This window comes from Chaetodon auriga, chromosome 15 (assembly GCF_051107435.1).
Source record: "Chaetodon auriga isolate fChaAug3 chromosome 15, fChaAug3.hap1, whole genome shotgun sequence".
NCBI lineage: Eukaryota > Metazoa > Chordata > Actinopteri > Chaetodontiformes > Chaetodontidae > Chaetodon > Chaetodon auriga.
This window is the reverse complement of record NC_135088.1, coordinates 2,494,865-2,520,454: the sequence shown is the minus strand read 5'-3', so window position 1 is coordinate 2,520,454 and position 25,590 is coordinate 2,494,865. Positions and strand designations below refer to the sequence as shown.

General features: G+C 44.5%; 1 protein-coding gene across 1 annotated transcript; it reads left to right on the top strand.

Moving 5' to 3' along the window:
- Positions 1–20,607: 20,607 nt before the first annotated feature.
- Positions 20,608–25,131, top strand: pou4f4 (POU class 4 homeobox 4). Its single transcript, XM_076750625.1, has 2 exons — positions 20,608–20,939; positions 22,294–25,131. The coding sequence occupies exons 1-2, from the start codon at positions 20,820–20,822 to the stop codon at positions 23,221–23,223; spliced, it is 1,050 nt and encodes a 349-aa protein (XP_076606740.1). The 5' UTR covers positions 20,608–20,819; the 3' UTR covers positions 23,224–25,131.
- Positions 25,132–25,590: the final 459 nt, after the last annotated feature.

Sequence of the window (25,590 nt, the reverse complement as noted above, 5' to 3'; positions counted from 1 at the left end):
GGGGGGCTGGTAGAGACTGTGAGAGGACTGTGAGACTGGAGAAAAGCCTGGGGGTAAACGCTGGGGAGGGTGAATGGACACTGTAGGGTGGCTGAAAATGGCTCGAGGTGAAAAAGAGACAAATACTAAAAAAAAATGTCGGCCCTGACAGGATGTTCTCACACTTCTCTCAAGATTTTAGGAGAAACACGACTGCGGTTGCATCTACAGAATGTCTTTAAGGTATAAGAGCATAATTCTGCTTTGCTTACAGTGTCCAACAAACAAACATCTTAAAGTATCTTTACTGTTCCAGACAGGAAGTGCAAAACCTGAAGCTGGAAATGAGCAGATGCATGCAAGAAAGCCAAATACAGACGTGATAAAACTGATTATCCATAAAATAAAAAGTGTTATGATCTTAGTGAAAAGAGCATCAAATATTTAGGTGGGTCAAACAGCTTCAATCTGCATGTAAAAGTACCTCACATGCTGCTTTAAGACCAGCTTGACTTCATACGAAAATCAACAGATTAACATGTCTATTGATATAAAACACAAGTGTTCGAGTACGCATACTTCATTTTTTGCGTGATAAGAGTCGGAGCTAAAAGTGGTGGTGGTGGTGGTGGTGGTGGAGGTGGTGGTGGGGGTATGAGAGCACAGTGGTAGTAGTGGTGGTTTGGGGTTGGGGGGGCAGGGCCGCTCCACCGAGGATAATGGGAGCAATGGGAGCAGCCCAGGCAGCATATGGCCAGGCTGGGCTGCCTGCTGGTGCACCAGCTGTGGAACTGGTGGCTGAGATCACAGAACCACTAAAGAACCCATCATCCCTCCCTCCGTCTCTCTGTCACTCTCCCGTTCTCTCACGTCAGCTCAGTGCACTTTGTTTCCATGAACGATGATTCAGGAACAGAACGACACGCAATAATATAAATATGATATGATCTACACACGTCTCACATGTTTCCATGAGAGTTAACGTCACTTCCTCCTCTTCTTCATTTAAACCACATTCAGTTTGAAGGTCGCCGCCTGCACAGATAGTTTTTCATTTTTAATTTTTATGCAGGATATTTGCATGTTTTCTGTGAGAGTACATGCAGTTTTGAAACTATATTCTTGTTTCATATCCAGTACCTGTTCACGGGTCCTCTCAGGTGCACACTCAGCTCAGATGAATAAAGTTTTATCTATCTGTCCATATTGTCCACTGATAAAAGCAAAATGTGACAAAGTGTGCAGCAGAATCAAGCTGAGCAGTTAAATCATGACGGTGACTTAAACATCAGATTTGTGTGGAGCGATGAGGAGGTTTGACTGGTGGTCGTTAATTATCATCATTAATTAATTACGCCCTCTTCTTCTTCAAAGGTTTAAATGCACCTGAATTAGCTCCACCAGCTGTTTATCTCCACAAACCAACTCCTCATTACAGCAGAATGGTAGCGGAGGGACATGGACATTAATTTTCTGTTTTCTTTTGCAGATTTTCTCAAACTTTTATTTAAAATTTAACATTTGGACTGAAGCTTGTTATTCTCTGCTGGTCTCCTTTGTACTGCTTCTGGGAGTGCGAGGGTTTAATCACCTTAGGAAGAGTTGTGAATTATGCTCCTGGCATCATGATGAAGGCTTTGAAGAGTCACCGTTATTGTTCTGATGTTGGAAGATAAAGTTCACAGAAAACTTCAAACAAGTTGAACGAAAAAGCTTCGGATTTCTGCGGGGCTGAAACTTTGTGGAAGGGAGCTGATGGGGTTGCGTTCGTGGACTCATGAGCTCAATATTTTGTAAAATCTGTAGCAAGAACACACCAGTGATAAATGCAAAATGGCAGGAGAAGACACACACTTTTTTTTTGGCTAAATCAGAGAGCTGAAGCATCACCTGAGCTTCAAAACGCTGTAAAAAGTGAGGGTCAAGCTACAGTAGTTTCATTAGAGAAAGCTCACTGTGGCCAGTGCGAACAGACGGGATGAGTCCAGTGACAAAGAGCTCTCTCAGTGCACATCCTACATGCCATGTGACAGATATACGCACGCACGCACACACACACACACACACACACACACACACACACACACACACACACACACACACACACTCGAAGCTGCTCCCATTCGCTCCCTGTGCTAAACTTTATTTAAATGACAGCTCTTAACAGGCCGATCCCCTCCAAGCACCACTCCGCTCTCTCCCTCGCTCTCTCGCTATCTCTCTGCCTCGCATGCCCCCAGGCAGCTCCTAATGCAGAGGGACAGGAGGTTGATGTTGTGTGTGTGTGTGTGTGTGTGTGCGCGCGTGTGTGTGAGGAAGGTTAGAGAAAGATGACTCAAGAGTCGGGGGTGTGTCATTTAGCATAAAAGCATCTCCCTTTTTTTTCAGGTTTGAATATTTTCTTCCTCCTTCCTTTATTATCCCTCCTCCTCCTCCTCCTCCTCCTCCTCCTCCTCCCTCTTCTCCTTCTCTCATCTTCCAGCTTCTCTCCATTTAACCTCACCCTCCTTCTTTCTCCCTTGTTTGAATTCTGTCTCTTCATTTCCTTCCATTCTTCCAGTCTGTCCTCTCGTCTTCTTGATATTTTTTCTTGGTGTTTCCTTCCACTGTCTTCCTCCCTCTTGTTCACCCCCCCCGCTCCCTTCACCTCCTCTCTCTGCGCTCAGTTATGGCTCTATGAGGAGCGATCAGAGCTCATGGTAAAGACGATGCAATATGGATGAGGCCGTCTCAAAGGCATCAAACAGGCAGCAGAGCGTCCCAGAAGGCCGAGGGACCGACTTCACATGCAGGAAAACGCTTAGAGACACTTTTCGCCGCTCGCTTTTATCCCTCCTTCGTCCCCCCCTCCGGCCCATCTCCTTCTTTCTATCTGCTCCTCTGTGTGCGGTTAGCATGTGTTTGCTTCTGTCTGAACATGTGTGGGTGTGTTTGGCTTTTTGTAGAGAAGGCTTTTAAGTGACGTGATGCACGCTGCAGCAGCCATATTGGAGGTCCAGAGCTCTTTAAAGCTTTTTCCCCCTTTAGGCCTGATTTACAGATGACAGCAAAATCTTCATCAATACATTTTTCTTTAAGTTTATTGATTAATTTTTATTGATGGATGAGCACAGCTGCAGATGAGTTCATTTGAATGACTTAATGTTGAATATTTGTCTGGTGTTTGTCTGGAAAGCAGCGGAGCACAAAAAGACAAGCAACACTGAAACTAAATAAATGGCTGGAAATTATATTTTAATAATATTAATTAATTTAATTAATTAACTAAAGTTAAACAGAAAGCGTAAAGAGAGAAGTAAGCAGCAGATATTTGAGAAGTACATTTGCACACAATATTGGAGGAAATAGCAGTTCAGGGCTGCATTTTAATAATAAAAATGCACAAAACTGCAGTTAGAAATCTGCAAAAACTTACCATTCTGCTGTCATACAGTGTCTGAAAACACTGCTGCAAAGACACGACTGTCCATGCAGATAAATCCAGTTCAAGTCATTTTACATCTATCAGGACTTTTCGTCTTAAAGTACGAGTTGCATACATTTAGGTGTTGCTGCTGCCGCGACTCTTGATTTCAAACAGCACCGCTAACAAACAGCTATTTGCAGGCTGAGGGAGATTTGCTGAGGGGGGTTTCCTCTGCAAAGTGATCAGTGCATGTTTGGAAATAAAACCTTCCCAGTGAAAAGGCAGAATATCACATGGGAAGCTGCAGGGGATCCAGTCAGTGTCTCCGTTTTAAGGCTAAAACGTAAGTTAGCAAATATTCAGTATGTTCCAAACTGATTATAGGCGAGCTGCTTCCCCGTGAACACGTATACAAACTGGATGCCTTAAACGGTTTGCACATCTGTTGATTTCCGCCAGAGCTCGTAAATAAGAAATCGCTCTTGTACAACTTAAATTAAGGTCAAGTAAAAACATAAAAAATGCATTCCCTCTTCAGTGGAAGACTGTCAGCGCGGCCAACAAAGGTGATAGTTTATTCTGGAAGGCAGAAGAATTATTTATGATGATGTTGCACTTCAAGGGGTCCGCCAATCAATAACATGTGGCCTTAATCACCCTGACAAAGTTGTATAAAAACCCCTCCACACACACAGACACACACACACACACACACACACACACACATGCACACACGCACGCACACACAAAGAGTGACATCTCCCCATAGTCTCAAGAATCCTCCAAATGCTACCGTACAAGGGATAGCTATCATCACAGCATCAAGTATTAATCGTGTTTTAGAGAGGGAGAGAGGGGAGGAAGCAAACGCCGTCCGACTGCACCGTCCCACCAGAGAGAGGCCGAGGAGTCCCACTCCACCTTCGACAGGGTGGACGGAGGTTTGGTTGGGGGGAATTCGGAGAACTGTGCGCCCAATATGGATTCATTAATTCAATTAAAGCAGTGGTCAAATAAAGCTCTCAACCAGGTGATCTTTAATGGAGGTAAAACCTCGTCGTCTGCCTTCTCCTTTCCTACCTCACACCTTCAGTGAGGCTGAAGGTGAAGATTTAAACGAGTTAGAGGAGAAGTGACAGACAGGAGGAAGATTTACGCCGATGAAAAAGAGTGCGGATCTGCCTGCAAACCCAAGATTAGCGAAATAAAGAAATAAAGGCAGAAATCCACCATTTGAATAATTGAAAATTAGGTGAGCGTTTAATAATTTATTGGAACAAATGAGGGGAGGAGGGGAGTGATGAATGTTTTAAACACACAGAGAGATTCTCTAACGGACCGCCGGCCTGCAGGATGGACACACACAAACACACACATCATAGTCTCAAATGTAAATACAAACACCAGTGCATACAGATGTGCAGCACACACACACACACACACACACACACACAGATTTGTTTCAGCTTCACATGGTTGACTGTGTAATGTGCAAACTAGTAAGCTTTAGAGCTGTTGGTAAGTCTATTTTGGAACTTTGGACAGACGTAGGCTAGCTGTTTCCCTCTGTTTCCAGTCTTTACGCTAAGCTAAGCTAATCACCTCCTGGATCCAGCTCTACACTTCGCACACAGACTTGAGAGCGACGTCAATATTCTCCATCTAAATCTCAGCTAGAAAACAAAAAAGCGGACTTCCCAAAATGTTGAACGTGTTGAATGTGTTCTTTGAAGGGTATGAAAAAAGATTGTAATGAGCGTCCAGAGTTCATATCTGCTGTCAGGTGAAAGCTAACATTGAGGTACAGCTTATGAAATGCTGTGTGCATCATAAATACATAAACAAATGCAGATGCTTCATGCAGAGCATTAATGGGAGGTTGTGGAACGTCACGTTAGGACGTCACACTTCCATCAAAACATAAATTTATTATTTAATTTTTTTCGCCTTCAGATTTTTGTCGCTGTGTATCTGCAGTTGCAAGCGAGAAATGACATCCTCTGAGGGCATTCGATGATGATGAAAACTGAAATATAATAACACACAAACACACATCACTATCTCTGCTGAGGCGATGGTGATGCGCAGGTGGGAACCCAAACACAGACAAACACACACTGTCAATCTGTCAGGCTCATTTGCTGCTGATGCTGTCTGTGGACGCGCATTGCTCTGTATGTTGTGGAGACATTGGACAGAACAAAGTCCCCGTGACATAAATCATGACATGTTAGGGTGAAGGGAAGGTTTGGTTTAAGTTAAGGTTTGGCAGATAGTGGTTATGGCTGAGGTACGTCTGCAGGAAATGAATGTAAATCAGTGTAATGTCTTTGGAAGTGATGGAAACGTGTGTGTGTGTGTGTGTGTGTGTGTGTGTGTGTGTGTGTGTGTGTGTGTATTTATGCTGTACATGTAAGTAATGAGGAGCTGCACTGTTTAATATACAGGTGGCCTATAGGACACACACACAGTGCCCATGGGAGCCCATCCCTCCCGTCTCCCCTCTCTCTGTCTCTCCTCCCTCATCTTTTTTTACTTCCTCCTCTCCCTCCTTCACATTCTGCCTCCCCCGTCTCTCCTCCCTCATCTTCTTTTACCTCCTCCTCTCCCTCCTTCACATTCTGCCTCTCCCTTTTTCTTCTTTTCCTCCCCCTCCTCCCTCACTCCTTCATCCTAAACCTCTGTCTCTCATCCATTTGTCTCTTCCTCGTCTCATCTTTCTCGCCCTCCCTCTCATTCATTCCCTCTCTTTCTTCCATACAGGATGCGAGCGCTGCGCCCCGTGGTTGCCAGGCAGTTACCTCGGAAACATTCTGCATTATTGATGGAGCGCGCTCATCGCGTCCCAAGCAGCACCCAAACTGTCCCAGCAGAGCACAACAAGCAGCGCTGCTTTCTAACCGGCAGAAAGAGCCTCAGCCAGCAGGAGTGAAATAACTACCAGACAGATATAAGAGTGAGATTTCTGCAGAGCTCTGAGAGTCTGCTGACCAAGACGACCATTTCATGTGTCTGAAGGAGTTTTCTGACGGGATGAGTTCTAAGCTTCTTTCTTGAAGGGATCCTGTAACTGAAGTTTTAACGTTTGAGACAAGAACTCATCCTAAATTAATACCAGCATTACTCAGCATCAAGAGTTTGCTGTGCAATGAGTAAATATAGAGGATGGTCATTATGTTTGATATAAGTATCACATAAAGCCCAAAAAACTATTAAAACTAATAGTAACAATAGTATTTCTAATAGTAATCATTATGTATAAAGCACACATTTTTAAACATATTAAAGATGGAGATTACAAATGGTTTTAATAATAATGATCTCTAATTTCTAAATGTTATTTTATTTATGTTTTAATTCAATAATAAGAGAAAAAAGATCAAGAAGTGAAAACAAAATGAGGTAAAAAACACAAAACGGCAAGAAAAGTATTTATGATTACAATTACAATAATTATCAAAAACCCTAAAAACATAAGTACACTACATACATATGACACACACACACACACACACACACACACACACACACACACACACACACGCACATACAGTAAGATCAAATCAAATTATGGAATTGGTGGATTTTCAGAAACAACGTGAAGGACAGAGCTGATCATTAAAGTCTGAGTTTATCCCTGCAGAGCTGCAGCTCTGCCTTTAGCCGACAGTCTCAAACCTTCCTGCTGCTGTAACAGCCGGCTGGACCTCAGACCTCAGCGGGCTGATAATGGGAGAGTCACTCAAGACGTATACTCTGGGATCAGGCCATGAAGTGCTTTAACAGTGATGAGTAAGATCTTAAAATCAATTCTAAAACAAACTGGCAGCAAGAGTCAAGACGTTAAAAGGAGAGTAATGTGTCCTGCTGTCTTTCTGTCAGAGGAGTCGATCTGCTTCTGTCATTAGAGATAATAAAAACGTTTGCATCTATGGTTTCATTCAGCTCCTGTTTGGTGAAAACAGTCTTGTTGTGTGCATGGAGACGCTGCCCTGAACAGTTTTTGTGTGATTCACAGACATTGTCAGAAATATTTTAGGTTAACGGGTTTAGTCAGTGCTGTCAAAAGCAGTCAGACTCCCAGCAAGGTGTTTCTGACGAGGTGAAACATGATCCTTTTGAACGTGACGCTCCGTGTTCGTGCAGGACTCAATCAGCCAATCAGCCACCAGGTCAGACGGTAATTTAAATTGTGCATGGACGATGTTAGCTTCACGCTAACACTCCCACTCACTTCTTATTTATTGGTGAACATTCTCTCATAAGTGAAAATAAAAACTTTCTCATGCTAAAATATCAGCGTTCTTATGTAACTACGACCTATTTATTTGTAAGACTAAGCTTCACTCAGCCAGGCCGGTCAATCAGTAGTAATTAGCCATCGCTCAGTGCTTCCAGCCAACCAGCCGGACGGTCAGCCGGGCAGCAGCATCACTCACCTGTTGTGCCCCAGGCGATGCCTCCCTCCCGATCCCCATGACGCAGCTGTCATCCCAGCCACTCCACTGCTCTCTCTCTCTCTCTCTCTCTCTCTCGCTCTCTTTATCCTTCTTTGTTGTCCATCATCTCTTGCACCACCTACACATCCAGCGCTGCCTCTGAATGAGGCCTTTTGTGCAGCGTGCATGCTGTTGTTGCAGCACCGTCCTCCGTGACCTCTGTGCTCTGCATAACAAAGTTTCTCTTCAAGAGTCTGTCTGGCTAACATACAGCGCTTTCCTGCTCCCTTTCCACAGAGAAGCAGTCCTCTTTGCCACATATGTTTCCTTGATGAGAGGAGCATAATGACAAAAATGAAGTTTGAAAATATTCATGAAGTCTTTGCCAACCCCATATATATATGTATATATATATATAGTCTTGGCCAAAGTATGTCTATAAAAACTAAGACTGCATCCCTCAAATCCCAGTTAGTTCTTGTTTGTAGTCCTTTGGTAAAATTGAGTAACTCCAGCTGTACGAAAAGAAAACAACAAAACAAAAAAAAAAAAACACAGAAAAACAAGAGAGCAAATAAAAAAATAAAGACGAGGGCAAGTGTAGAGCGTCCACAGCTGGCAGGCCTGACTGTGTAAAGGCCTCAGGGCCCCGATGGATGCTCCCTGTGCCGCATCTCGGAAGAAAAAACAACAAAGAAAAAGAGCAAAAAAAAAAGAAGGAATGAAAGAGAGAGAGCGAGCGAGCGGGCACCTCTGCTTTGAGCAGCAAACAGGAGCTTGAGTGAGAAGGAGAGGAGCGAGCCTGGAAGTTTATATGTGTTCTCTCCCCCTGAACCAGGGGACTGGCTGAATAAATAATACAATAGATATTCCTGTGATGAGGTCTCGGCGCACCATTCATAATTATTTCATTGTAGCTGTAATGAGAGCGCCGGCCCTCCTGATGCACCCTGTACTGGCAGGTAGGCCTCTCTTGAAACCGGGGCCCAGAGGCTAGAGGTGGACCCGTGCTGCAGCTGCACAAGAGGTGCAGGTCGGACGTTATTACTCTGTTTCTCTGGAAACATCTGTTGCATGATGATACAGTGGAAGAGTGTGACAGGTGATATGATAATCGGCTAATCTGCAGCTGTTCTCAAATGCAAGAAAAAAACTCGCCATCAGTGCTGGGGAAAGTTAAATTTAAACATCATTACAGGGGTGTGAAATTGGATGGTTTTGCAGAAATTTGGATTGAAATTCAGCACCAGTGTTTACTTATTTATTTAATGCAGACGAGTTAAGATTTGAGAAAGATTGTCACATCCAAATACTGATGTGAGCCCGGAGAGCCCAAAGTGGGAAAGACGGAGGCAAAAAATGAAGAAAAACTGCACTAAATGGATGAAATCACTAATTCACCAGGCAGCCAATGAGAAAGCTCACTCTTAGTAACTGCCTTGCTAAAAGGCTGCTGGTTAGGACTGATTACAGGTAAAACCAGACTCAACACAAAAACGACAGCGTGCTGCGACTCACTGGAAGCTCATCCATACAACCCACACGTATACCAAGGAAAACCAGACGGAGTTACACCTTAAACACATGCATTCAAGCACACCTTTTGGTCTCTGATGGCAGAACGAGCGTGAAGGGAACTCTTCAGACGGGACGAGCGGAACAGCTGCTCCGCTGAGGGGACAAAGGGAAGGGGATGTTGAATTTTCCTCAAGTTTTCATTTTCCCAGAGGAGGCTGATGGAGAAGATGGAGGTTTTGTTCTGCACCTTGTTCAAGAGGCTTCTTGACAGAGTTGGTCCAGTCCAGTTAGTCCAAGTTTTACTGTGTTAAAACTAGTTATGACACAAAATACATTCATTTAAAGGAGTGCATATATCTTCTGCCTATAGGCTGCAACAGTGATGAACACAATTTACAACGTGCATTTATTGTCTTGATACAATTTACAGTTTAATCCATTTTTGTATTCATAAATTAATATTTTTCTGTGTGTATTTTGGAGGGACTGGAAATGTTTGAGTGTCCAGAGATGCAAACTGTTAACAGTCCATAAAATCATCAAGTGCACGCTCACATAGCGAACAGTCAGTGCTATCCATGCTGAGACACATGGTCACATAGACAGACTCGCTGTCCCAGTTGTGTCCCTTGTCCCTTGGGGCCACCGTCTCAAAGCTTTCGGGGTCTATCAGAGCTACATACATGAGAGAGGGCATAGTCCCACTAAGCCCCAGTCTCTCTGTCACACACACACACACACACACACACAGACCACCTCTATTGCTTTCTGTCTCTCGCATGCATATACGTCCTGAGGTCTGCCGAGCAGCACCTTCCGTCCTCTAATCCTGTTAGCGGGAGACGGGGGAGTCAAGGGGAAGGGGGAGGTGAGGTAGCGTTGATGTGTACCCGTATGGGGATAAGGGGTGAAGACGAGGGCTGGGGGGAGTACATGGGACACAAAGACCCCCCTCTGTCCCGCACCAGCTGGAGCCCAGTGATATACGTGAGACCTGAATACCCCCTCACAACACACATATACGGTCATTCATTCTTATGTAGTAGGACGCAAACAATGTCAAGGTTTTGGGTTCAGCACCCAGTGGGGCATTCCTGCTGAAGATGTACACACACTCACGTCATAAGACCAAAAAAAAAGAAGCTTAAGCTAAATGCTAATTTTCACCATGCTAACATGCTTAAGCAACTATAGTGTTACACACTGGTACTCTCCAACAACCATGCAGGCCATTTTAGGAAGGGTCAGAAATGTCTTTTTGGAGGTTATTGGCAGTCAACCTATTCAGGTCATAAACCAGCGTACTGGACAAGTTTAAAATTTGGCCTGATGGTGGCACTGGGTGAAAAGTCAGTGGGAGTATAATTCATCCAGAGGTGGAACTGCATGTGTGTAGTAAACTTCATGTGGAGACACACAGCTTGAATCATCTGTTTGTATCTGGGTTAAATTTTCAGGACCATACCACTCCTCTCTTGTCCACTTTCATAATCTCAGTGCAGCTAACAGGGAGGATCAGGGCCAACAGTGAAGTAAGAATACCCTCCACCATGAATCCACACACAATCACAGAACCGGCCTGATCAGCCAGTGAGCAGCGGATCCATATCACAGGGCATAAACACAGATGGCCCCTGGCAATGACTATTAATATTTCACTAAATGAAGAAGAGAGAGTCCAGCTCTGAGATCCATCTTATCGGCTTTTTGTCTCTTCTTCTGTCTCCTTTTGAAAATGTTTTCTCTTACAGTCAGATGTTCCTGCGGCCGTCATCGCCATCACTCCCTCTTCATCTCCAATCCCCTCAAACCAGTTTGGTGTTGATCAGATGTGCCGAAATGAAAGCTGAGACTGTGAAAACCCCAAGCAGCCGAGTTCAACGTCAGCTCAAACGATTCTACGATGGGATGTTTCAGCTGGTAAAAGCGAGTTCACATGAAAACCATGATTGGAAATGTCTGTCAGCATGGAAGCTAAAGAGCAGCTTTCACTTTGAGGTCAAAGTTATGTCTCATACAAGCCTACAATTAGTGTTCATCTGACCTTTAGCCAAAGCAAACACGTCTGTGAAGAGCTAGAAAAGGAACCATTTGTCATGTTGTGCTGACAGACGTAATCGTTCGTTAATAACAGCCATCAGTTCCAGCTAATGAGCAGCAGCTTAAAAGACAAGTTGCTTTTATTCCAGTGATATTTTGCAGGTGTTGTTGTCAAGTGTTAGTGGACTGGTTCAAAGTGCATTAAAAATTCAATATTTTGTTCACTCTAGTGTTGGAGAACCAGCATTGATAGGATGCTAATAAAGAAAAGATGTGTTGCATATTTTCTTAATGGAAAGCTTTTCAGAAGTCAAGCATCATTAAATCAGTTAATTCATTTTAAAGTGTGCACAGTGAAAAAGAAAGTGTCAGCCTCACATGTAAAGATCAGGTCTGAGTGAATAAAAAACACCTGATGTGAGGTCATCAGGGTAATCTCAGTGATGTCATCAGGGTAATCTCAGTGATGTCATCAGGGTAATCTCAGTGATGTCATCAGGGTAATCTTGTCTTGGGCAGATTTTTAACACATTTATAAAGAAAAGCCTGCAAAGAACAAGAGTGTGGAGTGTGACAGATGTGGCTCTTTATCAGGCAAGGACGATCTGATGAACAGAAGCTGCTGAGTTGCATTCTGGGAAATGCAGGAACCGGTAGTTTTGACCCAAAGACTCCGTCCGTCTCCGTCATTCTTTCACCCTCTTGTCGTTTATGTGTTTGAAGCTTATTTATTTGTCATCATGTCACGGCTGCGTTCGGGAGCAGAGCTGAAACAAAGCTTCCACGCAGGTTCTTCAAATAGCTTTGACACATTTCCTCGGATTCTTCTGAGTATTATCGTCTCTCTTCCTGCTGCTCCCTCCAGCCCCAAACACCAGAGGCAGAATTAAAATAAAAATGATTAATTTTCATTTACATACATACGCTCTTGTAACCCTTGTTATTTCCCCCATCATCCCAGTGACATGTTCATACATCATTTTGTTTGTTTACTTGTTTTGCCTTTGTTCGACTGCTCTCTATTCTTGTAGTACAGAGCAGAGAGGAGCTGGGGATTTTGTTTGTATGGAAATGAGCGCGGCGGCTCTCTGGGGAAACACTCAGAGGGCTGAGCTGTTTGATGCCGGGTCCACCGCGGCGTGCCGGGACGCCGCTGTCGAGAAGCGTCGAGCTCAGGAGAAGGGAGAGGAACCAGCAGGGTGACGTGAGACCCCTGATGTTGCTTTAAAAAGGTCAAAGTTCACTCTGGCTCGCTGGCTCGCTGGACTTGTAATATCTTTGCAGCACTCTTTTTATCCCTTTCTCTCCTCTCACAATGATCTGCAGTCAGAGGATTACTGGCTTTAACCTTTATCTACATGTAGGATTTGATGCTTTTTTAAATGCCTAAAATCTTAATTGAAAATTCCAGATCAAGAGCATTTGGAAAGCAACTTAAATGTGTTTCCTGTTGAAGCAGTACGTTCAGGTGAGGGATCATTCAAAGGTTTAAACCATGGGAACAGTGGTAAGAAAAGCAGTTGTTGGATAGAAGTTCTTCTCTATCTGCTTGTACATGACGTCAAAGGAGAAGAAGGAGGAAGGAGAAGGAACCAAAGCGTATTTTTTGCTGTACAGCATAATGGCAAAATTGAAGATTTTTCCCTCTGTGAATTTACACAGGACATTTTTAGACTTGGATTACCTGAACTCAATAACAGCTTCTGATTACTGTTTTAAACTCACACCTCCAGCTGGAAACACATGATTAAAATCTCCTGGACGAGTGTCAGTCATGCCGGTTCTTTCTGAAAAACATTTGCTCTTTTTCAACCTGAGGGGCGTCTGAACATAACGTGATTCTTCACACTGAGCCGGCTCATGCCAAAAACGTGAACTCGGGTTGCTCCAGTATGAATGCAATCTTTCAGCCAATTTAAAAGTCCTCACTCTGTATGTGTTCTAACAAGAAGAGAGGAAAAATCAATCACACCCGCCTCAGAATTAAACCTCCCTGTCCAGGTGGAGCTAATCACGCTCGTTAGGATGCTGCTCGGTTGGCTTCAAGTCTTTGCTGCCTGACAGTCATTCTCTGTCTTTGATTTCAAATGTCCAGCGTGAAAACAAATACGTGAACCATTTGTGGACGGTCTCATGCATGCTCCAGCCTCTCTTATTTAAACACTGGCTGCATGCTGCTGGGTGGCAGGTTGGGCTCGTTTGCAGGCAGACCCTGTCTCATCTCGGCTCGGCTCGGTTCGGCATGACAGCGGTCCCCTTGTACACTCAGAGTAAACAGGCCCGCGGTTATGAAGCTTTTACACGCCAATCCTGCCCAACATTCCCTTTATGTGCAAGTGCTGCAGGGCTCAGATGCATAATACATGAGCACTCAGTTAATCTATTGATCCAAAATATGTCTTCTCTCTTTCTCTGTCTCATTTACTGTCCGTCTTTCTTTCATTCTGTCATACCCCATCTTTGCTTCTTGCCCGCTGTTTTTCTCTCCTTTCCCCTTCTTCTGCTTTTTTCCGCCATCAGCGGCCCAATTTCAGCATGTGTACAGACACAGAAACAGATTAGATGAAGAAGAAATGTGAGGGAGACACACATGAAGAGATGGAGATAATGAAAGGTGTAACCATGAAAAATGCAAACACCGTGAATAAGAAATAACCCTGCGAGAGAACAGTGGTTAGAATGAAAAGAGCAGAATAAGAAAGTCATCGGCTGTGATGACGAACCAGCACAGGGGCAAAACCCACTGGTAGCTGAGGTAAAGATGCAAACAACCTGTCAGCCAAAGACGCCACAGATCATAAGCAGTTAGAGAGGGCAGCAGCAACCGTGTCAGCTGCAGGTTGGAGCCCAGAGCCTGGCCTGACCGATTGGAGACTCAACAAGAAATCTACTGAAAGAGCTGAAATGAAACTGGGAAAATGAGGCGCAGGGTGAAGCTGAGGTGAAATGTTTCCAAACAATAATACATATCAACACCCATCCGAACCTTAACTCGCAAATATCTGAGAGCAAACGATCCACTCTGGGAGGTACTGCAGGGGTTCACATCTTAAAAACAAATGAAAGCGAAAACTCATGCAGATGAGAATCAATTGTGTCTGAACAATCTGTGCAAAACTGCTGCCACACCCAAGTCTTACCTACGATTCCATACCGCCACGTAGGAGCGTTGATATTGGATGATTCTGCAAACGTTTGTCAGTGTCTGCACGTGGCTGCACTGCATGGTTCATGTTGAAGACAGATTATGGATATAGCAAAAACTATGGTTAAGATATGGTCAGAATTAGGCAACTAAAACACTATAAATCAAAAGGCAAACATTAACCGCAGTTTGCAACAAGATATAAACTCTGGTCTCCTACAGGAAGGGCTGACGTGCTCCTTGCCAAAGTCATCAAATACCAATGTTTTGTGCATCTGTGTGAGACACCGACGACCTCGGGAATGACAACAGTTCAACCAGAAGTCATATGAATCATCATGCAGTGAATCCTTGTATCTGTCACACTGTGTCACAGCTGCATAGCATGTGCACGTCTGATCCAAATCGTTTTTCTGAGTTAGCCCCAACTGAGTCAGAGGTGTCCAGATTACCTTTCTAAAAAACACTAACTATACAACAATTTTTAATATTTAGGGATGCTCCTTCAAATGTCAGGAGTCGCTGATCCAGACTGGTCCTCTTGTGCTTCTATGATTACATTTCATGAGTTTCATCGTATCTTACAGTACTGATAGTTGATTATGATCGCAGTCTTTTGTTTATCGTGACATTTAGAGAAATGAATTCTTAATATAATAACAGACTCTGCTCTTTTCTCCGCCCTCAGAGAGGAAGACTTGTTAATGGTTTGAACACACTCACATTCCACTGAGACTCAGCCTTGAAACCCCTCCTGTGCTCCCCAGCCATTTCACAACATGGCCGCCCTGCCAAAGCAGGACCGATACTGTAACGTCCCGTCTCGGTCGCTCGGCTTACAGTACCACCTTCATGCATATTTTACTTCGCTCTCTGTGTCTCTTTCTTTCTCTCTCATCCACAGAACCTGAAGCACATTGATGTTATGTAAAGAGCCTCGTTAAGCTCAAAAGTCCAGCTGTAGACCGACAGACCCTGAGATCCTGGTCCAATTTCACAAGTTTACAGTCTAAACTTTACAGAAGGACAAGATTCAGCACAGTCTGCAGTCACTGAGGAGATGGGACTCGATAGAAAGATCCTCCACTGATGATTTGATAGGTGTTGAATCTTTGAATCTATGCAAAGTGGTAGCTAGTTATTTAAGTCCATCACATGATCTTCGTTCACCATGAAGACCGTCGAGAGTTTCTGAGGTGAATTTAGAACCAAACAAGCCTTTCCTGGTTTGTTTAGTGGCCAGCTAACTGCCTGCTTGTACTGTTGACCTGCTGACTGACAGCTGATGGATGCTGTGTGTTTGATTAGTGAGCTGACTGACTGGAAAGAAAGTGGCCAGAGAGGATGTCACACTAAAGAAATGTGGTTAAACATCATGTGGTCACTAACGTGTCCTCAGACCTAAATGCCTGAGTAGGTCGACTGCCAATGACATATGTGAGCGTTGGACAGAACGAGCGACAAGCGTACCGGACCTGCATCTTCGTGTGGTTAACGGAGTGAAATGCTCTCAGTTTGTTTAGGCTTAGGTTGAACCACACCTTCGTCCTTTTGGACCTTTGTCGTTGAATGGATAATGTTGTGAAATGGTTGCAGTTTGCCGAAGTCTCAGCACCAAAACTACTTGGTTTAGGTAATAAAACTATAGCTGCTTCCTAAACCTAACAGGGTGAGATCATGGTTTTGGTTTGGAATGTTACATAACTGACGTACTTTACAGAACTTCAAATATGAATAAAAATATACCAAGATCATCTGCCATCATTCAGCACAGCATGATGGCATGCTGGTGACTCATGGATGACTTTGGTGTCTATGTTCTCATCTCTAAGTCATGCAGAGGGCACGTCCACCACAGTCTCTGTTTCCTCTCACAAAGAAGAGAGACTGGAGGCAAAAACCTTTTCCAAACCTGCCGGCGCAGGTAAAGTGCTGAGGATCTCTCCCCGAGCGAACCAACTAACCTTTTCTTCCAGCCTCGTGTCTTTAATTTGTACTGGCAGACAATGAAATATTTACAAGGAACTCTACAGGCAATTACATTAAAAGTGTGTGGTTAGACACCGCCTACCCTTTGGCGGGCCCCCTCGGTGAGAAGCGGAGGCTGATTTGGTGAATGGTCGCAAAGTTTACAACGTCAGATTTTACTCACTATCAATAATTCAGAGCTGGAAGAAGCAGAGAGGGAGAGGAAAGGAGGACAAGAGTGAACGGGAAGGAAGGGAAGGAGAGGAGGAAGCGAGGGCGGGAGGAGGGAGCGGCGTGAGGTGGTGTGCGTTCAGGCTGCGGTGGATGTCGGCAGAAGGCTGCACTTCAGTGTCCATTTGCTAAATGTGGCAGAAATACGCAGTGTGGCGGCCATGTTGTGCTCGCTGAAAGCTTCGCCGGACGTTTGATCCCTCAGAGTCCATCCTGCACTCAGTCACCCATGCATAGCTGCACATGCGGTGCACACACATGCACATTGTTCGTACGCACATGAATAAAAACCTCTTTTTTGGTGCACTCGCACACATACCAGTCATCCAAAAAAAACACACGCTCATTCCAAAACTACAACCACCCCCGCGGCTGAATGATTGGCACAACAAGGAAAATGCTGCAGCTGAAGTTTAGCGCCAAACAGAGCAACGGAAAAGCTGCTCCTGTGGCTAAATTAAGCACAGCCGACAGAGAAGAGTTGTGCAACCACACATACGACATATCGGTTAACTGCCAGCTGAGTTTGGAGTTTTTCATCTGATCCTCAGTGAGGTGTTTAGTTTTTAGTTTTGTGAGGCCTCACTTTTCAAAGCACTGGGTATCCCTGTACCCACTAGAGACTAGTAGGAGAAAGTGTGAAAACGTGTTTTTGTAGTTTGAGTGAACTGAAACTTAAGTTATTTACCAATTTGTACTCAACTTGGTTTTGACAGATGGTTGTTAAGTCACAAATATCTTAAGTGATTGTGTGAAGAGACAAACCCACAGAGCCCAGACGGGGAGCGCGTCCCAAATAATGACCAACACTGCAGATTAATCAAGGCTCAAAGTGGGTCCATTATGTTTGAAAAGTAATGCTCATTATGACCCATGTTGTTGTCCAACCTGCTCAAATTCTCTTCCCCTTTTCTCTGTCTGATATTCTGCATAATTGCTTCAACATTGTGATGGATGGGATTTGTTGTAAGATTGGCCCTCGGTGTCTCTGTACCCAGTGCTGTAAAAAGTGACACCGAAAGGTCCCGACCAAGCGGTGACTTTGGACTGAGAGTGGATTCAATATTCATATAACAAAAGTGGATGGAAACTCAGATTAAAGTGTATTTCCTTTTGATCATTTCTAATAAGTGGTGACCTGAAAGTTTGAACTTCCTTTTCCGTGACCGCTCTCCCTCCCATCTCTCTTCTTCCTCCACCCTTTCGCCCTCCCTCCCACCCCAGCTGGACTCCCTGCATGTTGTCCGGTGTCGCCTTCCCAGAGGAGCGTCCTGCCTGCCGGCGTCCCAGTGGAGGAGGGTGATGTATATTTGATGAGCGGGTGCTGGGGACCCTCTGGAGGGCCGCGGCTACAGCAGGACAATGGGCCTCGCTCAGGTTTCCTGCTGGCCGTCACTGACACTGCTGCTCTTTTTGTAGGTGAGCTGGTGAGTCAGGGCTGGAGTTTCAGCCAGAGAGCAGAGCTGGAGGCAGGGTTACATCAAGGCCAAGACCCAAGACGGGTCAGCCTGATGCCTGATGCACATCTCAGCTCTTAAACTGTCTGGAAAACCATGAAACAGTGAATCAAACACCTGGGTTTGAATTGTAATGCTGACTTATATCATGCTCGTTTGATCCTTTTGGGGTTAAAAAGTAAACCCTCTACAGAGAATGATGCTAAATGTTAAATCATATTTAATTAATTTAAAAAGTTACTTACAAACGTATTTAGCATTAATGTTGAAGCTGTGTTTTGTTGCCAAATGTGGAGAAACCTACAGTTTATGGACGAGACAATTTTCTCTTTTAGGAGACAATAAAATCAGCCTTAAACAGATATTATTCTTAAATTAAATAAAAATCGAAATTCAGTTTGAGCTAATGATAAAGAACAGATCAGACTTGGTACCATTGGGCTGATAATTCCTACTGATTTCATTTGTTAAACTTAAAATTAATTTGTGGCGTCCACAACCAAAGACCAAGACCGATGATGCTCACCACACAGGCCTTTGTCAGGGTCAGTCACACAAGTGAAAACCCACCTGAATTAGTTAATTGATTAATTTTTTAGTTGGACAAAAGTCACTTGATCTGCACTCTTACTCACTGTAGTTTTGAATTTAGAATAAAATCTAAATGTTGCCTACAGCGTCATTCATTTCTTGTCGTTCTGTCAATACTCAGCGTGCAGTAGAGGAAGAAACTGGTCTGTTCCAGAGTCATGGTGACACAGTGAAAACAAGAGGAGAAATTCATGTGAGCAGAGCCTTTAAAGGTTGACACACAGGCTGTTTCACCCCTGAAGTTAATTATTCTTTGCACTTTCACTGTTAACATGTTAGAAAAATATATATATATTAATGTTTTATATTTAACATTGTTTACATTTTACAGAATAAATATTGTTATTGGTCTTTAATTTCATAATCACAAATAAACAACATGGATAAATGTATTATTATTATTATTATTATTATTATTATTATTATTATTATTATTATTATTATTATTATTATTGCACATATTGCAACAGCCACATAATCCCACTAAAAAAGGGATTACGGGAGACCCTCCACCCATTCAACCCCTCCGTCCACCCTCTGACCCCTCCCCCCCCGGGGGGGCGCCTATAGGTGATTATTGGCAGAATTATTCCGGTTTATCGCGCCGCCGGAAATCCCTTTTTTGAGTGACAAGCTGCCGCCCCGGTGACCCCGCGCGATTCATCTGTAAATATTTCATCGTCTGCTCTTTAGTTCCCGTTCAGGCCTGTTTATCCTTTAATTGAGAGAAGTGTGTGTGAGTGTGTGTGTGAGAGAGAGAGGGACGGATGGGGGTGGGGGGCTTAATACAGCCACAAAGTAAATGAAGCATGATTAATTAATGCATTAATTGCCAAGAAAGTGAATGGGGTTCAGGCGGAGGAATTCCTGCCATTAATTAATAATTGGAGCTGAATCTCTCTCTCTCTCTCTCTCTCTCTCTCTCTCTCTCTCTCTCTCTCTCTCTCTCTCTGTGTGTGTGTGTGTGTGTGTGTGTGTGTGTGAGACCAGGTGTAATAATCACAGCACGTCGTTCTGTATGCACACTGGAGAGGTGAATGAAAGAAATGAAGGATTGTCAGAGTGAGTGAGGGTCACATCAGTCTGCGCGTCCTGCTGAAGGTGAGAATCCGCTGCTCAGGCTCTAAAAACCTCTCTGCTGTTGCATTTGGAAGGAAACTCTGCAACACTCTAAAAAAGACATTTTGATATTCGAGCAGCTGATCCTGTCAGGGGCTCCAGGACAGGATTTAAACACGCCATTCAATAATTCATCTTCTTTGAGTGTTTGAAGGCCAGACTCACCGTTTCCCGGCGAAGCCTCTGCTGACATCAACACTCGGCCGTTTTCACGCCACACAGATCAAATGAGCTGGTTTGAATAGTCTTTAAACTGTCTTTAGATCATTATGGGACACAGAAACTCAGAGGGACGCATTTCATTTAACATGTCTGACGCAGACTTTTTGTGTGTGTTTCACCTTCTCACCCCCGAGCGTTCAGGCTCGTGGTGGCCCAGGTGTTTCCCCGCTCGCTGGACTCCTGGCTCCTGTTTTGTCTAACTGTTGCTCGGTGGTGCCACTTTCTTCTTGCAGCTGTTTGATTATCAGTTATTTCAACGAGCGCTTTTTTAACAGTGCAACCACACCGCATCCTTCTCCTCTCCGGTGAGGCTGGCACGCTTGGAGGCGTGGATACAGTGAGGAAACTCCACGTGATTGGCGGAGGAGTCCAGAGGGAGGGAGTAAGGATCCACCAATGAGCAGGAGCCTGCGCGGCATTGGTCCAATATAGGAGCTGGAGGCGAAGAGCATCTTTATTATAGAAGTCATTTACGGGCGAAAAGGAGACAGGAGACCTGCAGGAGCCCAGGAGTTACCTCTCCTTCCCTGTTTCTGGTTTTAAAGCGAACCCACCAGCGAGCCCGATCGCGAGCGACTCTCCATTCAAAGAGTCTGCGTCCGGCAGGTTGTACCACTTCTTCACGAGGCGTTTCTTTTCAGAAAACAACCAAGACGGAGCCGAACGAGGACGACGGACAGCGACCCTCCCTCACTTCTGCAATCATGATGTCGATGAACAGCAAACAGCCTTTCAGTATGCACCCCATCCTCCACGAGCCCAAATACACTCCTCTGCACTCCAGCTCGGAGGCCATCCGCAGGGCCTGTCTGCCCACACCGTCGGTGAGTCCAAAACTCATTCCACCGCTGCAGCTCCTGTCGCTTCCCAGCAGAACGTCCCAAACCATCGACCTCCAGAGTGTCAGGGCAAACGGTGGAGAATTTACATCTGCCTGGCAAAAATGTGTTTTGATTTTGTCTGGTCAGTGTGAGAACTTCTGCTGAGGCAAGCTCGTCAATGATTTCATATGGAGTTCAGACTGAAGCGCACAGACGCAAATGGGAATCATTGGCCTTGAATTCTGCCCTGATGTGTTTCAGCTGAAATATGTTCTCCATATGCATTTCGAGAATATGACTAAACGTGTTATTTTAGCAGAAAAATCTGATTTTGGTCACTTGAATGAAAATATTCTCTTTAAACCACCAGCAAACAGAGAGCTAGAAAAGCGTCCTGTTTGGACACACTGAGGAAAATCAAGCTTAACTTTTAAAATATAATAATAATAAATTAAACATAAAACAAAATATTTGAGACATTCGAGGTGTGCTTATGACAGGATGGGTCAGACAGCACCAGCAGCACAACGAATGACCACACAGACAGCAAAACACTGCGGGTGCTTGGAGCAGAAAGTCGGTGCGCAGGGACGCACAGGCGCGTCTGTGAGAAGCCAAATCGTTCATTCAGGCAAGTGTGGACGATGCTGCTCAAAGTGAAAGAGGATGGAAGATGAAGGAGAAGCGCGTGGATTCTCCAAGCGCGTGTTATCTCATATTGTCCCATTCATATTCAAACTCGCACTCGTCTCATTTCATTGTCTGAAGAAATTATTCAGGAGATCGTAAATATTAATTTTAGATGAATATCCATCCGCGCTGACACACTTTCTAGGCGTCGGGCAGATCCTGTGACGTCCAAGTTGCGTTAGATTACATTGTTTGACAAGTTAAAGCAAAGTGAAAGTTGAATGGAAATTTATTTTAATCATTGTCTGAAACTGTAAAACGTCTTCTGCATGTTGGAGATCTGGATGAGATGGAACAAAGAAAATGTCTTAAACTCTTCTCAGTTTCGCCATCTCACAGGTAGAAAGTGTTCACGCGAACGTGAAGCCTAAACACACATTTTTCGTTTTTCCCTTTTAAACTTGCTTTCCCCACAGCTTCATTTTGAATGAACTAGAAATTAAAATGACCATTTTTAACAGATTATTGTTATTTTCAATGTTATTTTCTGATCATGAATGTCTGAACATGAAATTTAAAATAATCCATAATTGAGGTGATTGATGTCATGGAAAGGGTGCAGGATGAAGGCGCAGTGTGAAAATGACTCTGGTTATGACTGAATGTCAGTGTGTAGATTTTTGCCACATGTCCTCCTCTGACCGGTCTGTCTCTGCTCCTCTCGCAGCTTCAGGGCAACATCTTCGCCGGCTTTGATGAGACTTTGCTGCAGAGGGCCGAGGCTCTGGCCGCTGTGGACATTGTAGCCCAGAAGAGTCATCCGTTCAAACCAGACGCGACCTACCACACCATGACCACCATGACCAGCATGACCTGCACCCCGACCTCCTCCTCCGCGCACCTGCACCACCCATCGGTGCTCACTTCCCACCACCACCACCCGGCGCACCACCAGCCGGCACAGGGCCTGGAGGGCGAACTGTTGGACCACCTCACACCGGGCATCTCCCTGGGTGGCATGCCCAGCTCGGACGTCTGCTCCACGGCCTCGCACACCGCCCACGCCGCCCACATGTCTGCTATCAACCACATGCAGCACCACCACCACTCACAGTCCATGAACATGCACCCACACGGCCTGGGGTCCCACAGCTCCCTGGGGGCCGGCGGAGTAGACGCGGAGCCCGATCCTCGGGAGCTGGAGTCGTTCGCCGAGAGGTTCAAACAAAGGCGGATCAAACTCGGGGTGACCCAGGCTGACGTGGGCGCGGCCCTGGCCAACCTCAAGATCCCCGGTGTCGGATGTCTGAGTCAGAGTACCATCTGCAGGTTCGAGTCCCTGACGCTGTCGCACAACAACATGGTGGCCCTGAAGCCGATCCTGGAGGCCTGGCTGGAGGAGGCGGAGCGGGTGCAGAGGGAGAAGATGGCCAAGCCGGAGATCTTCAACGGGGGCGACAAAAAGAGGAAACGAACGTCTATCGCCGCCCCGGAGAAGCGCTCCCTGGAGGCTTATTTCGCCGTGCAGCCGAGGCCCTCGTCAGAGAAGATCGCTGCAATCGCCGAGAAACTGGACCTGAAAAAGAACGTGGTCCGGGTTTGGTTTTGCAATCAGAGGCAAAAGCAGAAACGAATGAAGTTTTCTGCGACGCACTAAGACCAGCGTGGGGAAACCTGCGGGTCTGTGCCCCGTTTCCAAAAGACAAATCAGAGACGAGCTGCTGCTGCTGCGCACTGTCAGAAAAACAAGGTACACCGTTGTGCCTTTTGTTCCCGAGGCTGGAGCTGCTGCCACAGCCTGCAGGGGTGCACTTCAAATGCATCCAAGTCATTCCACGTCTTCAGATAAAAGTTTAAGTGATTTTTGCTTTCAAGAAATCCCGAAAAGAAACTGCATTGAAATTCTAACATGCTGCACCAACCCATTGGCTGAATTTGTGTTTTATCGAAGAAAAATCACATTTTCTGACTAAGTAATGGACCAAATGTCTTGTTAAGATCCGTTATTGTCCACTTTGTAAAGGAGAAGCTTTCACAGCCGCGTTTTGCACCAGTGCCTGAACATATTGTGGAAACGATTTCAGAGAAAGTGTTCAGCACCGGCAGCAACCTTTTTTTTTCGTGCTCTTGATGCAGGTGCAAAGAAAACCACCTGCGCATCTCTGGAGTCTGTCAGCTGCATTCTAGAGGCGCTGAGAGGTTTGGATGCGGGGACACCTGATGACTCTAACAGGACCTGCTTTTTGGTCGTTTTTGGAAGGTTCCGCCTCACGCAGCTTCAGAAACATCTGGATCCAACGGTGTACCTTTTTATTCTGACAGTGGAGACGAGCACCGGGACCAGGAGGAAGACTGAGACCCTGTCCAAAAACTCGAGACTCTCAAATCTTTATGCTTCTCCACAGAACAGGCCGATGCTCTGAGAAAGCGATCACTGGAAAAGAGGGGTGGGGGGTTGGGGGGGCCGTGCTCCGTCCCATTCAATCTTATGGCAATTATTGTACAAAAAGGTAAAAAAAAGTTAAGCATAATAATGACGGGAGTCGAGGAATAATTGATATTATCCTCCTTAGTCGGAATAGCTTTTTTATATTTATCATTGTACATATTTGTGAATATGTTGCACCTCCGTGTGTGGAAAAGCTCATTGAAATGTGTTGAATTTTCGCTGTCTTTTCTCCAGCTGTTTGTTTCTGTAGGGAATTCAACGAGTAAAAACGTCGGTCTGCGGCTGATTGATGAGGCACAATAACTACTGTAACCCATTGCATGGTTTACTCGACCGGGGGAGAGAGGGGTGTTTTCTGCGCGTGTATGGCTCCAAAATATGAAAATAACCCCCCCAAGAGAATGCATTGCAATAAGAAGAAACACACACACACGAACACACGCACGAATACACACATTCACACGGTATAGCTGTGTGGCTACCTCATTACGCAAGTGTTGGCACGTTCATGGTGATTTAAACACACACACACACCCTAAAAAAGACCAGTAGGATCATTTTTGGTTTGTTTTTAATGTGTTTTTTCCCCTTGTGTTCCTCTTCCACCGGGTTAATGGTGAATTAGGCCTAGAAGACTCACTGATGTGTAAACCTGTTGTATGTTCAAGTTCACTGCAATGATGCTTTGACAATCAAATTATTATTATTATTATTATTATTATTATTATTATTATTATTATGTTGATCTCCCCCTTTTGTGTCCTCATGAAAATGAATAATTTAGCATTCTATTATTATTATTATTATTATTATTATTATTATTATTATTATTATTATTATTATTATTATTATTATTATTATAACACTGACACCTTTGTGGAGCGCACTTTGTAGATATCTGATGAAGGGAAATAGTCGGCCTTATTTATACATGTTTTTTAACCACTTAACACTTAAAACGTAAAGTTTTGTTTTATTTTCTTTATTTTGCCCTTATTTATTTGAACTTAAGTTATTTTGGAGGAAAAAAAATACATATTTCATTTGTGAAAGTGTGCTTTAAATGTGTCTGTGTAAGCGACAGAAGCTGAAATAAACCGTGCACGTTTTACTTGATCCTCTGACAGCCTTTCATTGGGAAGAACAATTCGAAATAATTTTATGGAGGTAAAATACATATTTATTTATACAGCTGTTTAAAACACTTTAAAATCGTATTTGAAGTATATTTGCCCTAATTAATAAGTCTGATCAGGCCAGTGTTTGCTGATAGAGGTGTTAATAGTGTTTTTTTTAGATGGATTTAATGGACGGGTGCAATTTGAGCTCTGAGCAGCAGCCGGTCTGTGTGTCTTGGATACAGTATGTGTGTGTGTGTGTGTGTGTGTGTGTGTGTGTGTGTGTGTGTGTGTGTGTGTGTGTGTGTGTGTGCGTGTGCGTGCGCGCGCAGAGAGGAGGACAGCTGCTGCTCTGAAACAGGAGAAGCCTGGAGGTGAAGGAGGTCCGTCTGAAAGCTGCTTCCCAGCGGTGATGAATAGGATTTGATACTTGAGTGACTCTAATATTGATCAACGT